General features: G+C 41.1%; 1 protein-coding gene across 4 annotated transcripts in view; it reads right to left on the bottom strand.

Annotated features, from left to right (window-relative positions):
* SHISA9 (shisa family member 9) overlaps nt 1-15,965 on the bottom strand; it is a 157,718-nt gene extending 141,753 nt beyond the window's left edge. The window contains exons 1-3 of one of the 4 annotated variants that reach the window (XM_085237658.1): nt 15,520-15,965; nt 13,959-14,552; nt 6,955-7,082 (exon numbers count right to left, since the gene is read on the bottom strand). In XM_085237658.1, the coding sequence (XP_085093784.1) occupies nt 6,955-7,082; nt 13,959-14,482 (652 nt within the window). In that variant the 5' untranslated portion in view covers nt 14,483-14,552; nt 15,520-15,965. Of the gene's footprint in view, nt 1-6,954; nt 7,083-13,958; nt 15,220-15,272; nt 15,488-15,519 lie in introns of those variants that run through there. The other 3 variants (XM_085237659.1, XM_085237657.1, XM_085237656.1) reach the window with 3 other exon arrangements.
* Between the last annotated feature and the right edge of the window lie 1,123 nt (nt 15,966-17,088).

The following is a 17,088-nucleotide window of genomic DNA, read 5'->3' as shown; positions in this document are numbered from 1 at the left end:
ACAAGGCAAAGCACCGAAACAGTGCATGATGCTTATTCTTCTAAGGATTGCCTTTGTTTCCAGGTGAGTGTTGGCTTATCAATACTTAATAACAGTTTCCCGTGGAACCAAACCCTTATTAAATACTTACGATGACGGTACAGAAGTAAAAGCGGATTCAAGAGAAACAGCATAACTATTTTCCAAAGTCCAACTATTTAAATAATGAACTTTCTACCTGCTAGATGGTAAATACATCCCTGTGCCACTGGGCAGCATTTCAAGTACTCGAATCTGCACCTGATTACATCAAAATAAGTCTCATCCTTCATAAGCACTTTCCAAGTTTGCTGTCGTGTGACTCAGAACTAACTAGGTAATAGTCTGTTACTGCAGAACTCTTCTATTATGACTGGTTTTGGTTTATAAATTAATCGTTCAGTCTTTCAAAATTCATTATAAAATATTTCATAATTTGATAACCATGTTAATTACTGCCACTGAAGGATGTCAGTGATTAACTGTATTTCTCCCAAATACGTATTACAGTGATGAATACTTCTATTAAAATATGTCAAACTTATCTGAATTAAAAACTCACTAAAAGTAAATTACAGGATGCAAGACAGTAATCTAATCTAATTAATCTTATTGCACAATAAATGAAGACAGCAAAAACTTCATTGAGTCCTAATGGAAATGGTTAATTGAACAAAGTTTATGAACCTACTGTTGTTCAAAACACATCTCATTGACTAAAACTGCAGAATGGGTACACAACATTCTTATTGGTTTTTCCAATGAAATCATATTAACCAAGAAATCTTTTTAGAATAAGGAAGAAAGCCGGTGAACTTCTGCAGTAAGTTCAAAGTTGTTTTGGATCATAGACCCAGCATACTCAGCCCTTGTTCATGCCAACAATTGTCTTTATTTGCCTTAGCTTATCTTTTCATTTCTAGATTAAGCCAACAAGATGATCTCAAAAGTATGGAACAGGTCATGTTCTGACATGTGTACCTAGGTGAAGACAGATGTAGTTGTTAATGAAAAGCTATTGTGTGTAGTATATACTAACAATTTCAAAATTATCCTTTTTTCCTAATGAATTAAAGACAAGTACCACAGTCAATGCTTAATGAAATATTTCATTTTTCTTTCTGTTTTATCTTTCCTAAATAAACTCAAACTCTCACTATCAGGTTGGCTATTAAAGGAATTTAATTATTCTTTGGTGTTTCAAGAAGGTTCTCAAAAATCAGCATCATGAATCTGAATTAAAATCTGAATGTAAATTACTAACATTTTTATATTAATAATTATGGGGCTAAACAACCATTCAAAACAGATTAAACATCACTGTCTTTAACAGTGAGTGAGTGGGTTGCAAAAGGAATGAATCTAAAGATGCATTTCTGTGAAACGTTCTATAGGAAATTGTTTCCAGCATGGGAGGTTTGGAGCTGTAACACTTATCACCGTCACTGTAGTTTCATTAATTTTTAAGAACCTATTAAAAAAAATAAATTCTATCATCAATTTGCTAATGCTTTGAAGTTCTACTGGATACCGTAATATAAGTATCTAGAACTTAATTTCAAGTGGTTTAAAAAGTGGTCTCAAGATGGTTGTGACAAAGGAGTGTGCTGTTTTTAATCTCAATCAAACTATGTTTAAAAAAAAAAAAATTATTTTGACATGGCTTATGATGGTGCTGTGCCCTTTTTGCTTAGATTATTACTTTTGTAAAGTAATTTAAAAGTCAGATTTTTCCTTGTCCAAAATGTAACACTAAGTAGTCATCTTCCAGGGCTATCCTGAGCCTACTGGTTTATAGGTCAGCAACTATCTACGGTGCTTCCTGGGTAGGTTATGAAGTGGTAAAATTAATTTTTGCATACTAATGAAAACTAAGGCTTCAAATGGAAACAAGTTCCCCATGCTTGTTGACCACAGTTCCTTTCCTTTGCCACAACATTGTAGTTTCTTGTGAACCAAGCACGTTATCCAATTAATGGCCATTTTATTCTCCTTCATTCTTTACTGTCTCAGAACGCTCCATCAGCAGTACTTCTTCACTTCTCTTTTGGTCACAGTGCTTTTTCTTGGCTGGAAACTCTGTTCTCCATCTCTTTGCTCATAAGGCATGGCTGGAGCCTTGTCTCTAGAGGTCAGCTTTTCTACCTGTACTTTGTCCTTCTGAGTGAGGAAGTAACAGTCAATTAACACTTATGTAGAATTAGTCCAGTTCCTTTGGGCTGGACCTGTGTATATAATCAGGTCTAAAAAAGCATTTTACTGTAATCAAGCAGTGATTACAGTAGATAGCAGTGAGGCAAAGCATGAAGTTATTTGCTCAGTCCTTTGCGTTTTGCATCCGTTCATTGTTCCAATGTTTTTAATGCTGTTTTGAAGCCCCTATCAACAGAAGTCTGTTATTATGTAATACCTGCACATTGTCTACTTCTTCATAACTAGGCAAGTAAGTAAATTAGTTTGTGTTTTATGTACTCCAAAAGCTTTGCATTTCAAAGGTAGCAGTTCACCAGTTTCTCAGTAAGCCTGGATGCTTATTTCCAGGAAGCAAAAGCAGGAATTATGCCTAGACAATGCAGTAGTGAACCATAAACTTGTCTATATCAGATTATGTTTAAATTTTTATGTTAATTAGTTTGCTGAAGAGCTCTGCATTAAACAACAAGAAAAGTATATTTTTCAAAGGATGAAAAAGACTGCAAAAAATACTCTTGCAAGTTCTGACTGCTTTTTCACAGTGTCAAATCAGTGACTGTTCCACAGGAAAACAGGGGCTGAGCTTCATATTATAGCCATGGGAGATACAGGAACACACAATACAAAATGTTTATTCCAATATGTGAGAGCTTTGGAAAATACTCTCCTCTTTATATTCTAACTGTCCAGTGCAAACAAAGAAATAAAAAATGGAATAAAATTACCTTATCATCAGGCATCAGTTATAGAAACATCTTAGCTTTGTTTTCAGCATTAGCATTTGCAATGAGCAAGCATCCAGAACAACTGACAACCAAATACAGCAGCAGACACAGTATTCCCTTGCATATATTTCAGACGAGGAAAAGTTGTTTTAATCATGTGTGCTGCACATCCTTGGCTTGTATTAAAATGGGCTATTTTGATATAGAGCAACATTTTGGGTTATTTCTTCATTTTGAATTTAACACATATATGTCAGGCTGACTAAAAGCTAGCATTTCACCTTGAAAATTCCACCTTAGTCTCGAACTGACTTCCCTTTAAAGTCAGCTCAATCTCTGGATTCTGCATGAATGCTTTAAATATCTTAGTGCAAGGTGGCAGTAAGTGAGCTTTTACTGATCATTAGGAAAAGTGATCGTGGACAGCTCTAACATAAGTCTTTCTTTCTGCCATCATAAAATATGAATCAGAAATAGTACCAGCAATCATCTTCCAGAAATAAGCATGTAGCTAGAAAGGCTCCTAAATCCTGATGCACTGGTGTTATAATCCCAAGTTTAATAAATTGCTGACTTATAACACAGTAAGTAGGAAAAAAACAATCTTGAATGCTGTTGCTCTGTTAAGATTTGTGAAAGTTAAATAGAGATGAACAAAACCGATTTCAAATTCTGTAGAAATATTTGCTTTTGGTTTTGTTTTTAATATAACTCACATACTTTTTTTTTTAATTGTTTTTAATATGTGGTAATTCTAGGTAGATAACTGCTGCTTGTTTACAAAGCACTGTTCCATTCTAAGGTGTTCAAATGGTGTTTAAAAAAAAAAAAAAAGGAAAAGTAATCTTAAATAAAGTACATTTTCCAGAGAAAATTCTGGCAACTAACAACCACTAAGGATAAAACAGCCTTCACTAGTAAATGTTGAGGTTGTCTGGATTTACCTGGGCACAGAAAAGAAAGTCTGTTTTTCCAGGATGCCCAGTATGGCTTTTCTGAGTTCCAGGAAAAAAAAAGGACAGGAAACTCAAACTGTACTTGCTTAGACTGCAAGGTGCTGAAAATAAATTCTACTTCAGCCTTCCATTGCACTATTGCTTTTGGCAAATAGCTGTGCTTATAAACTTTTGTTCTCTGGTGACAAACAGTCCAAAGACAAAAACGCACTCATTTTCAGTGTCAGAGATCAAGCAAAGTTTGTCATTTTGACATAGCATCCCTTTGCAGGGGGTGAAGAGACATCTCCAGAGTGGGCTGGCAGCACCAGCAAGATGTTTTTTCAGGAGGGCAGTAGAGAAAATGAACTTTCAAATTAGAACACTTTAATAATGTTGGGCCTTCAGCATTTGTCTTCAATATTGTGAAAGATGCAATATGGAAATGGTACATACTGCCTAAGAGATTACTCCTGCCCTCTTCATATCTACAGGCCAATGTGAAAAGTACGTTAGTATCAAACTTTTATGTTTCATTTGGAGATAGCTAGTAGGTAGAAAGTGGTAACTTAGCAAAGAGAACTTAAAATATATCAAAGTATCTGATGCTGTAAGTTTGTAGTACTTCATTTTCTCTGTGTAAGTAAAGATCTGGAATAGAAGTTCAGTGAAAGCTGTACTTGAGCTTTGCTAATTTACTTCTAAAAATACCCCAAGAAGTCACTCTTCCAGCACTAGAAGTAGGTAATGCTGAACTGAGAAAGTTTCTCTAAGTAATATCTGCATTCTTACAGTGTCTCAGAACTCAGTAAAATTTCATATTGCTAAGATGCTGGGCTTAGGAAATTTTTCTAAATAATTCTTCTTTCTAAAGCCTTTTCCAGCTCTGTGATGCACGTGCACTCAACACACTTTAATCACATTTGATGTACAGACCAATTCAACAAGGTCTTTAAGTCATGTTTTTGATGAATTTATCGGGCAATATAGTGGCAAAAAAAACCAAAGCTACAAAGCAAATGTATGCAATATTAAAGAATGCAAAAAAATTGACTGACTTAATCCATAAATTTGACTAAAGACTGAAACAGCTACCATCTTTGCTGCTTTTTTTTTTTTCTCCAAGGTTTCCATTCATAGCAGGAATGCCTGAACGGCACCTGAAGCAGTCCTAAGACTGGCTCCTTTTCATCACCTAGGAGTGTTAAGATGGCTCCAACATACCAGTAGGGATTCTAAGTGGTAAACTGCAGTGAAGCAAGAGCTTCATATGAAACGTGTGTTACAGGGATGCATTCTGAGATCGATATGGTATGGATGACTGGTGCCATAAGTCAAGGTCCTATGGTACCATTACACTTATCTTCTTTGCTTCTTTGGTGTTGTAATTACATCCATCTTAGTGGAACGACACATGTTCAAGAGTTTATAGAACAAAGGCTTAAATCTTAATTAAAAATGTAAGTAATTTAAAGATTTTTTAAGACTCGCTGTAGTACGTCATATATTGCAGTATAGAAAGTTTTAAGCAAAACCTCAGTATGAAGATTATGAAGTTTCAGATGCAATCAATACAGTAGGAATCTATTTACTTTCTGGCTCTCTTCATTAACTGAGATTCTGAACATACATTTCATATATGACAGAAAACAAAGGGTTGTAACCTGACTTCATTAGCATTTGGCATCTTCCTGCTTGAAAGCACAGTCACAGGAAGGATCAGAAGAGATTGGCAAAGAACCAATACACAGAGCAAAGAGAGAGGAAGAGAGCATATCCTCCTCAAACCACAGGAGCAAAAAGCAGTTAGAGCACCTCTGATGGGGAGAGAAGCGTAAGTTCCTCATAAGAAACTGTGCTTTTATGCAATTAAGAGGTGTAATGCTGTGGTATGCATGTATTTCCCCTTCAGGAGTGTAGAGCTGCACATGCCCAGGAAGTACTTTGCTGCTGAGTAGTGCAGACAGATTAGATGTCAGACTTCACTATATATGGAATCCTTGTTAGAGGTCACAGCTTTAATTCTCTCCTGCTGTCCTGTAACCATGTGCATAAGAAATTACCATCAGCCTTTACCACAAAACAAATACCAGGAGTGCACCTAGCACATGAATCTTCTCTTTCTCTCCCTGTTCTTACGATGTTCACCCAAAAAGAAGGGAGCAATAAAATCTGACAATAGCAGCACTGTCTGCTCTGAACAAAACTAATTCTTTGTCCAAATATAAGCAAATTTTCTGCTTTCTCCATTTATAGAAAGATAAGGAAAAATGTAAGACTATAGTTTAAATGCTTCAGAACCCAAATACCAGTGCAGGAAAAAGTATACATGCAACAGAATGCTCCACTACACTGCTCTACAGCACAGAATAAAGCCATTTGCTGTCTAATGACCCATTCCTTCCTGAATGATCCTCTTTAGCTGAACTTGAAATTGTAAACGTGTAATCTGTAACTTCAGTGTATCTGTATGTATATAAAATATAGAAGGATACGATATACATAAACATATGCAAATTAAAATTATAGTCAAACTGTTCATAATGGAACACTTCAAAGCACGACAAAGATCTGCATCTGTACAATAGAATTCTCAGAAAGAAAGTGCTTAGGATTCCAGAAGCCCTTGAAATGTCACCGTATTTCCTCTGGAGCTCCAAGGTGTAGTTTTACTTTATCTTCAACAAATAAATAATAGCAAATACAAAAGTATTATTTAAAACTTAATAGTTTTCCTCACAAATTTCCATTAGAGGGAAAAAAATGAGGAAGTTGAAAACTACATGCAACTATATGCTCTTCAGGAATGTATTTAACTATTTTACTAGTGGCAATGATAACGAGATGACCACTAGGTGATACCCCACTTTCTTTTTGGGTGTTTCAGATCTATGATACATCTTGTTAAATCTTGCACTTTTTGCACCAGGAAATCTAGGTATTTCTAATTCTGAGATAAACTATTTCTAATTTGCCAGAACCTGTGTACTGCATATTCACATTTGACATCCACCAATTTCACTTCATAATAATCATTTTAGTGCAAGCATTCCAGATATTAATGTAGTTATAATGCAACTTACGTAAATTATTTGGAGGAGGTCTTGTCTCCATGTTTTCATAATGTTGCACGTGTACTACAATGTTGAGATCTCTTTCCATGTGATCTGTTGTACAAGGACCTTGTGGTCGCATCACATCAGCAAGAGCCCTGAAAAAACAAACAAGATTTCAGAATACACCTGTTGCAAAATCTCTTTATTTGCAATATAGTCCAGGTGTGTTGTTTCTGTTTGGGAAAGTCCATCATAATGTCTACTGGAGAAACCATTCCTATTCACAGCAAAATCAGGGACTCAAATTCATCGCTAAGACTTCACTAAAACTCAGTTTTTCAGCTGTCTTTGCTCTATGGGAACACGATTCAAGCTTGCTGAGACTTGCAGAGTTCATCCATTGCTTGTGCTCGATGACAGTGCCTCTGCAGTCAAACTGAGCAGGTCTGTCAGAGTCAACTCTTAAACATGCAGCTGCACAGAGCACCACACAGTGCAGTGGCCTCAAACATTTTCTATGAAAAATGTTACCAAAGATGAAAGGTTTTGATTTTCTTGTAGCAATCCAATAAGCATGGCACCATCCACAATCTAAGCTTTCTCCATTCATAAAGGCAGCTGAAAACATCTTTTCTCACTTCTGTAAGAGTGACCTCATCATTACAACAGAGCAAAGCTGGCATGGTAGCATCACTGGAAAAAGGATGAAAGCTTTGCAGCAGCAGAGAGCAAGCATACTGTGGGCCTCACAGTATGGCCAGGCCCAACCTGAAGCTGGTCGTGGGGGTTTTCTGCAGCACTGCAGGCAATAATTTTGTGTGACACAGTGGCTCATCCCACATTTGCGTAGTTTCTGTGGTCTGGTTCCACTGTCAAACAATCTCCCAGTGTGAAGCACGGAGCTAAGAATGCGCACGTGTACCTGCTACATTTTCAGTTCCTACAATCTCAGCACGGCAGTATCTCCCTCTCTGATTCTGGGCTGTGGAGTTTCACCATTAACTTCACCAGGAGCAGGATTAGCCCCTAGGTATGCATCACATAATTACCTGCTGAACTACTGTGCCCCAAAAATAACCGGCCCACTGCAGAAACCATTCCTTTTGGCAACAGCAACACTCGCTGGGTCTTACCGGTGCCTTTGGAGCTCCATGCAAGTCAGTACATCACTGATCATTATTTGCATCCTCCATTTATCTTACTGGTGTTAATTTTTAGATGCCTTGAGCTACTTTTTGAAGGGGACGAATGCTTCTTCCGAGCACTGTGCCTACTTTAGTTTAATTTTCTGCCAGATTATACAGTGTCCCAGACAGTGCATCGAGTTTATAAACTAATAAATATAAACATGTTCACTGGTAAAAGTCACAACAAGTATCATCTAGCTCCTCCGCTGTGCTTCCATTGCATGATGATTTCTTGATCAAGGAGCACTGTACTTTTAAATATTAAATAGCTGTTTCACTTAAGATACAAAAAGGAATTCTGAGATAAATCTTGCTCTCAGATTGCAGGCACATTGATGAATGGTACTGATGTTTCCATCTGTTTAGGGCTAGCATCATGTTATTAAATATTAGTTACAGTTGTGATCAACGTGTTACAGAATATTCTCTTAATGCTGTATGAGGTCGGAAGGTAGTAACAAAATAATGGTATCAGAGCAGTGCTTCCACTTGTAATGGTATCAGAGCAATGCTTCCATTTGAAGCAATGCTTATACAGCAGAAATTGCAGAGCTGGCCTACATAGCAGAAAAATAAAAAATCACCAGGAGAGATCTCACAAAGGTATGTAGAAAAAGATGCTAAAAGAAAGCACTATGTTGCAAAAGACAGTTTAGAATAACAGGAACCTAAACTATCAGTATCTAGTCAATTCGTGCAATATATACTTATTAAAAAAAATGATTGACATCTTGATGTCAATCTTTTTTTTTTTCCAGAGGCAGATGGACACATTTCTGGAAAGGAAAGCAGCACCAAAGTTCCTAACTTCATCATGGGAGTTAAAATTGTGTGAACCTATAATACATAGCATAGCATTTCCCAGCGTTGCAAGAGCAGTTTTTCTGAAATGTTTTCCTTATTGCCCTTAATATGATGTTGAATATTGTTAACTGTAGACTTTAAATGACAGCAGATTAACTACTGACTGACTGTGGAAATGCCAGCTGAGTTTTCTACCGCTTTAGCGTGGCTTTTTTTTTCAGCCAGGTTTTAAGGAATTAGCTGTGCAAATATGTCAAGGAAAAAGGAACTTCTCGTCAAGTTCTATTTTTAATGATTTTGAATGACACAGCACCTATGTTTGTACTGTGTTAGCCAAAGTTATACAGTCTTCCCAGGGCAGAATAGCTCATAACAAAAGGCTTGTCCTTATCTTGCACTGATGTCAGGGAGAGTTAAAAATGTGTGGCAGCTCGTGTTACTGAAGCACAAAGGCAATGCAGTTGCCTGCATTTTTTTTTTCCTAGGGATTTGCCCATGTAGAGTTTTGTGCATATAGAGTACACAGCAGTATCCTTGAACGGATGCTTGCTTCAAAAAATACTGCATAGGCCAACAGACTTTGTGCATTTCTCACCTGAATACCATCATACAAAGTAGGTCCTACTAAAAAGTGATATTTATGTGTGGAGGGACTTTATTCACACCATTGTTATATATAATGATTTTTTAAGGAAATGTAAAACGTAGTGATATCTAAGTCCTATAATATTGATATATTGACATTGACTGCAGTTTTACAGAAGTGGAAAAACATTACCTAAACATGGCCCAGAGCTATCCAACTGTCGCAAAACTTCATGAGTTCTTCTGCCATAAGATTTCTCTTTGGGTATATAATACTATTTTCAGATGTTACAAAGCACGTGGAGCCAGGCATTTCCCTTATGGTTATAAGCCTGAAGAAGCTGAAACACAAGTTATTTCATGAAAGGTCAGTTGTTATATTTTGCCTCCAAAACTGGGTCTAAATCCATAAGGGAAATAATTTCACATGTAGGATTCAGCATTTTGGCAAATCAGACTACTGTTGGCCCCAGGTACATGCCTTCCAAATAATCAACAAAAGACTTGACTTAGGAGCTTAGCACATTGAGAGGGATAAAAGAAGAGATCAGATGGTTCGTAATGTTCAGAAAGCTGCTAACAGGCTATCAGAAGCACTGCTTGAAAAAAAAAAACCAACAAAAAAACCGACAGGAGCTAGGAGTACGAGTGTAAATATTGTTCGTTCAGTTCTAGGTTTGTTTGCACATTCTCCATGAGGATTAGAGAAGACAAAGGTGTAGTTTTGTTTACAGAAAGATCTCCTCCATGGAAAAGAAGTAAAGCTTTTGCCTATTCTACCCTTTTCAAGAGAGAATTCAGCATTTTACAGAGCCTGAAAGTCCCATTGATGCAAGCCTCAAGCAGCAAGCACGCGCTGCCCTCTGAGGCAGCAGGGCCTCCAGGTCAGGAGGCAGTTGCTTCTCTCTTCCTTTTGGGCCGCACGCAACCCCTCTGCCATATCTGAGAACATAGACCATCTTATTCTCTTAAAAGGCATTCAGGTAAAGGAAGAGTTACTCTACTTGGACACTACTATTACTGCTTGGTTCCTCAACACTGTAGCTGAGGGAACATTTATCTCCTCTTAATGTCAAGTAACAAATTTAAAAGGGAAAATGATATAAACAGTGTATTATCATATGATGTCTAAAGGGATGCAGAGTTATTACCTGCAGTACTTAATTCTCCAGTTTCATCTTCCATATTTACAGTTCTTTGCCAACAGTAAGAGTGTTTTATTTAAAAGCAAAGGAAAGAAATTGTCAATAGTTCTATATTTGGCATTTTTTCTTAAAAGAAAAGGAAGCAACTGCTTTTTGCTAAATAGCCTTGTCCACTGGGTTTTGTTGTGGGGTTTTTTGTTTGTTTGCTTGTTTTTGCTATGGGTGTAAGTACATTTCCCCACTGTTCTTTCATTGTGGAATATTTCAGGAGAATTCGGTGAAACGAATAGTGTTCTTGCTTTGTTTTGGTATAGAAGTAAACAAAATATAATGAAAAGCTATAGAAACTAAGCTCATCAACTCTGTGAAGTTTCCTCTGCTCTAACATACACAAGTGTCTTACTTCAGCAGCAGATCCACTGACCTCAAGATGAAATGATGCAAGGAATTACTAAGTATGGCACAGACCTGCTCCCTGTTTACAAGTCAACATTCTTATTCTCACATGCAGGTCTCTGTGTTTCTAAATAGTAAATAAAAAAATGGAAATACATAATTTACACCAGTTGTATCCTGTTCACTTAAAAAAATCAACCCTTATAAAAAAAGTCAGTTTACATCATCCATCACCTTATCTGATAAGCAGTACTAGCCTTTATTCAGGTGAATTTGTTCGTAAGAATTGAGAGAATTCCACTATTTCCTGTACCTGTGGGTAGGGAAGGGAAAGGAGACAGTCTTAGCTAAGGAAATAAGTATCAAATCAGTCTCTTTATGTGTGTTTTTTGCTGCCAGCCAAAATAGAGTAGCACTTACACTTCTGAATTGGCCTACCTAACACCCTCAATGCATTACATTTTTGCTTATTAATAAGATTTGGTACAGAAAAAAAAGCATAAGGGGTGCTAGTTTTGATTTGGGTTTGTTGTGGGTGTTTTTTTTTAATTGTAGAAACTAGTATTACAAAAGAAGGTGAATACAAATACGGACTAGATATTATTTTAATTGCTGGTACTACTAACTATTTAAACAGATAAATTATTGCTTAAGTCCTGCAACTTCTTTTTCAGAGTATTAGTAGTGTAAAATGAGGATGAGGATGTTTTAGTTAAACACACATTTGAGGATGAAAGGATACTTCAGTTCTTCACTCAATGAACAGATTTTTAGATTGCCCAAAGGATTTACGAATTAATTTCTTTTACAAGTAATGCTATACAAGACCCACCCCACCTAGCTGTAATAGGAGTGTGAGAACTTTTGGGGAGGAAAAAAAAAATGCTATAGCACTGCTTCATCAGAACATGACTAGCTATTATGTGCAGTGAGTGGGTGACTGTTTTTCCATGTGATCATGACTTTCCAAGTTGCTATAATCCTGATTTGAATGTTTTCACGGCAAGGAAGGTACAAGATCTCCGACAACGTTAAGCAATTAGGATAACACATGACCTTTCTAAGAACCACTTCAGAAACCTAATCTTTATGCACACGACAGGGATTTCAGAATATTTTCTGGTCCCTCGTAATACTGTTTCCCAGAATATCAGAAGATAGAATATCATTTCAGAATACTTAACACCTGTACTTTAGATAGCAAATACAGAGAGCTTCTTCAGCAAGTATTTCTGTTAGTAGAAGTTGGATGTTTAAGCCAGGTGTAAGCAGGGATAGCTACACCTTTGCTTTGTCCTGTTTTTTTGTTACAAGCTTTGACTTAATGCCTGCACAGACACCACAGAAATAGACTGAAGCATACAAGAGCTTTTCACAAACAAGCTTCAGCCCCTTAGTTTAAGGGTAAGATTTAAAAAATAAATTGGGATCCACATATTCTGTCTCAGTTTTGCAGTCAGAATATTCAAAATGTCTAAGGGATTAATATATCTTGCTCAAAGAAAACTGACTTTGCAGAATTGCCATTGACACACAGTATTGAGTTGACTAAAATTTGTGATGTTTTGTTCTCAGTAGTATCCATATCAGCCAGTTTATAAATAGCAAATAACTGTTAGTGAACAGATAATGCCTTTGCAGGAGTTTTTGGTGGCTTTTTCCTGTACATTCCATGATAATCTGCCATGATAAAGCTCCAGATGTTGATTTCTTGAGCTGTATTTCACAGACTTTTCATCTAAGCTTTAAAGATTGTGAACTACATCATCACCAGGACAAGGGGAATCTTTCTGCCTCACTGCATGCCCAGTAGAAGGCATCCTTTTAATTGTATTGCATTTCTAAAGTTGCCCAAGACATTAGAGTTGATTTAGGCTCTTTAATGGAGAGAGAGCCTTTTTTTAATGCCTTCCCCCCCCCACCCACCTATCTGCTTTACTTTCATGTGCTTGGGATTAGCATAAAGAAAAATCAGACAGACTGCAAACTTGGCACATGTGTTATGCCTTGATTTTGAACTGCTGTGACAATCCTGGTTTGGAATATGTTGTTTAAAACACTGGGTTCTGTCCTGAGCTGCCCGCCTGCCTATCCACCACTAGGCAGCCTGTACCTGGAGTAGACAGCACACAGCATGCCTAACTCTAGGTGGGGGAGGTTCTCTTTGGTGTAACTCAGCCATTACACAGTGGATATAGAGCATAACATAGATTTATGGATGATAAGATCTTCATTTCTGTGTTTAAATTCTCAACAGTAACTGAAAAAAAAAAAACATTAAGAAATTCTACAATAGCATTTCCTTTTTGTCTCCCTCTTCCCTTCTACCCTGGCTCATTTTCACAGCTCAGATATTTTACAAATAGCTCACATGCTTTCAAAGGCTGGGGGAGTAGGGAAGGTACTGCCAAAACCATTTTGCAGCTGGAAAGGGAGAGCGAGATGACATTTGTTTACATCTTCAGTTGAGAAGTTAAAAACATTTTCCAGGCTTCAAAACAGTTGGAAGAGAGAACCTACCAGGCTTTCTATAATTCATTGTTTCTGGTTTCAGAATTTTTTCTTTTCCTATTCAATTACAGTGTATCTGGGAAGACTTGCTAGATATTACTGGGGAGAATGTCCAATGCTGCAGATAAAAATTGACTGCTCTGTGTGCACACTCCCCTATTATTTCTATTCTTCTTCAGTATGCATACACTATGATAACCTCGGCTTGGGGAACCACAGAAGCCCTGCTGTCTGAAGTTGGTCTCAGTTACCTTGCAGGGGAATAAAGCCTGCCTGGCTGGGTAGACATATTGTTTAGGAACTCATGGGCTTTTTTTTTTTTTAATTTTTTTTTTTTTTTTTTTTTTTTTTTTGGAGAGGAGTGATGGGGGAAGGGACCCTGCACCCTGACACTCAACCTTACCTGGACATGTGCTCCCGCTGAGGTCTGTGCGCCTTTTCCAGCCCTAGTTTGGTGAAGATTCCCACCAGCACCATGACTGCCACAACCCCACAGATAATGTAGACGATGAGGTTGGTTTTATCCCTGGTGGGGTCGTGCAGAGGGTCATCTATGCGGGAAGGAGGCTTCCCAGTGTTCATCCACAGCGGCGTCTCGTAGTTCGTGCAGGTGCTTTGATCCAGCCTCGTCTTCTTGAACTTGCAGCAAAATCTGAAGCCACAAGTGCCGCAGCAGAAGATGAACTCCCCCGAGCTGCAGTTAAAGGGAGGGTCCCACTGCCCCATTACATCGAAGTAGCCCCTGCAGAAGTCCGGGGTGGGAGGCGGCTCGGAGGGGTCGAGCTGTTCCCCAAGGCTGGATCGGTTTCCTCCCGAGAGCACCACGAAGCTCCCCAGCTGCTGGCCGGCTTTCTCCTGAGCCCGACAAACCAGCGTAAGCAAGTCCGCCACCAAGTAACCGAAGAGCAGCCGAACGAAACCTTCCATTCTGCCTCTCAGCCCCGGCTCAGCACCTCCGCCGCCGCTCGAGTTGCCGGATGCTGCGCCGCGCCGGGAGCTGGACATAAAGGGCTCGGTCAAGGGCCGGGCGCGCCTCAGCCCGCGTCCGCCTTCAGCACTACGGACGACCCCGCGCGGGCCGGGCCGGGCCGGGCCCCGAGCGGCGCCGCAGCCTCGCGCCTCCCTGCGCCGGAGGAGCCGAGCGAGCGAGCGGCACTTGTGGAGCGGGGAGCGCAGAGGGGGAGCACGCGGGAGGAGGAGGAGTGCGGGGGGCGGAGGTGCGGCGGCGGCGCGGGGCAGCGCGGAACGGCGAGCTGGGAGAGGGGCGTGGGGCGGGAGCGCCGGGGCGAGGGCGCCGCAGGGGAGGGAAGGATCGGAGCGGGGCCGCCTCGCGCCGCCCGGTGCCGATCGCGGTCGCCGGGGCGCCCGCCTTCCGCTCCCCCGCGGAGCCCGGCGCGACACCCTCAGCCGGCCCCACCGCCCGCAGAGCCCCCCGCCCAGAGCCGGGCGAGCCGAGGAGCAGAGCACGGCCGGCCGGAGCGGCATCTGGCCGGCGGGGAAGGGCCGCCCCGCAGGGGAGCGTGAGGGCGAGGCGGCTCGGCCGGCCCAGCCTAAGCACCGAGGCGCCGGCGGACGCCTGAACGCCGCGGACCGAGCACGGCCCCTTTCCCCGGGCACCGCTCTGCAGAGCCGCCCGTTCCCGCGCAGCCTCCCCCAGGGGCTTTACTCGCGCCCAGCGGCCCCCCAAAGCGCCCGTCCCCCGCCGCGGATCCCTTACATAAGAGACTTCCCGCCTAGGTGGGGCTCCCCACAGGTGCGTCTTCGAAAGCGCGGGAGCGCCTCCTCGCCCCGTCCTGCGCGCCGCTCCGGGTAACGGTCGGACGGGGCGGGGGGCGGCGCGGCGCCGGGCGGCTGCGGTCTCGCGCCCCCCTGCAGCGCGCGGGCTCCAGGCCCAGGTGCGCGCCGGAGTGCAAGGGGCGCTCCGCTATGCGCGCGCGTGGCGGTGCAGCTGGAGCTTCGCTCACCTGCGAGGGGCGGGTGGGTCCCGGCGGGGCGCCGCGCGCGGGACCGCGTCTCCGCTAAAGCGCGGGCGTGACCGTGCGCTGCCCTCAGGTAGCGAGTGTTCCTCGTGCTGCGTGGCTTACGGCGGGGCTACGCGTGCGGCTGCTAAACGCGAGCTGCCCTGCACAGCAGCTGTGTAGCAATCTCGTTATAATGTCGATCGGGCTGGCTTCTGGGGACGCGGTAAGGCTGCCCGTGAGACGCTGAATTAAAATAACTTCCCCCAAACAGAGCATTGGCTCTGGGAAAGAGTTTTTAGCCATTCCCTGCCGCTTGACTCCGTCATCCCCACCGTTTGCCTTGGCAGCAACCTGCACAAACGGCAGTGGTATTATCCTGAATGCTATGCTGCCACCAAATGTAGGAAATAAGCCCGTTATGGCGTGATGTAGCAGTGCGGGCCGGTGTTACGAGCGGCTTCCCCGCTCCTCACGGACACATCTGGATGGCCTCAGGGAGAGGGGCTGCGTGGCCGCTGCTCTCCAGGAACTTGGGCCGGGTTCGTGTGGGTTTGTGAAGCAGTAAATAACGGAGAGGTGAGGCAGAGGACAAAGCAGACGTTTGGAACTGGAGAGGGCTGTCGTTAGCTAATTGTGATCCTTTGTTTCTCTTAAAAATAGACTCCAAGTACTGTGTGATGATTCCACCAAACGGGTTGGCAGTAAGCCTTCCTGCAGGTCAGAAAGCCCCTTTATTACTCAGCAGAGGAAAACAATTGGTCTCAGCCAAACCAGCCTTTTTGTTAATATTTAATTCTTAAAACCTCCACCTCATCAACATCCCCTTTCAAGTCTCCTCTGAAATCATATCATTCCTCTCTTGTGTATACTTCACTCTGCTGTTATTTATTATTTAAGACTTTGTGATGCAATTTGTGCTGAACGTACTGCACAAAAGTGAATCATACTTACTGTTGTATCTGTAGACTTTTAAAGGCCAGTCTTGTCAGGTAGGTAAGATTATACAACTTTCCCTGTTTGCTGAAAAGCTGCTTAAATATTTTGCATGATGAGTGCTATGCATGTGCAGAAATAATAGCACCAAAAAATGATTTATTCTGTGGGCCATTAATCCTGACTGCCTATGGTATGAGTTCCTTGTTTTGGTAACTTCCTGAGGATTTCCTTGAGCATTGTGCAACAGCAACAAAGACGAAGTATTTAGGCTAGAATCTAACATCTGCTGGACTCAGTTCCACGAGATCAGGATCTGACTCTAAACGCATGTCCTAGGAAACAGAGCTCAGAACTAGGGAAGAAAAAAAAAAAAAAAAAGGTGAGTTATTCAAAGCTCTTTGAAAAACAGTGTTTCCTGTGACACCATAAGATCTATTGAACTCAGAACCCATGAATCATATTACCCTAATAAATGATAAATTACTCTAGTTATGTCCTATGTTATTTTCACCATGTTGCGTCTTAGAATTTTAAGGGTGAACTGGACTTATTCTACTTATTCTTGACTAGAGTGTGAGCCCCCTCTTTTTTTTTTTTTTTTTTTTTTGCCTGCTGCAGTGTGTTATAATGCTTTCC

This window comes from Meleagris gallopavo, chromosome 16 (genome assembly GCF_905368555.1).
Source record: "Meleagris gallopavo chromosome 16, MGAL_WU_HG_1.1, whole genome shotgun sequence".
Taxonomy (NCBI): domain Eukaryota; kingdom Metazoa; phylum Chordata; class Aves; order Galliformes; family Phasianidae; genus Meleagris; species Meleagris gallopavo.
The sequence above is the reverse complement of the archived record's forward strand: the minus strand, read 5'-3'. Positions and strand labels throughout refer to the sequence as shown.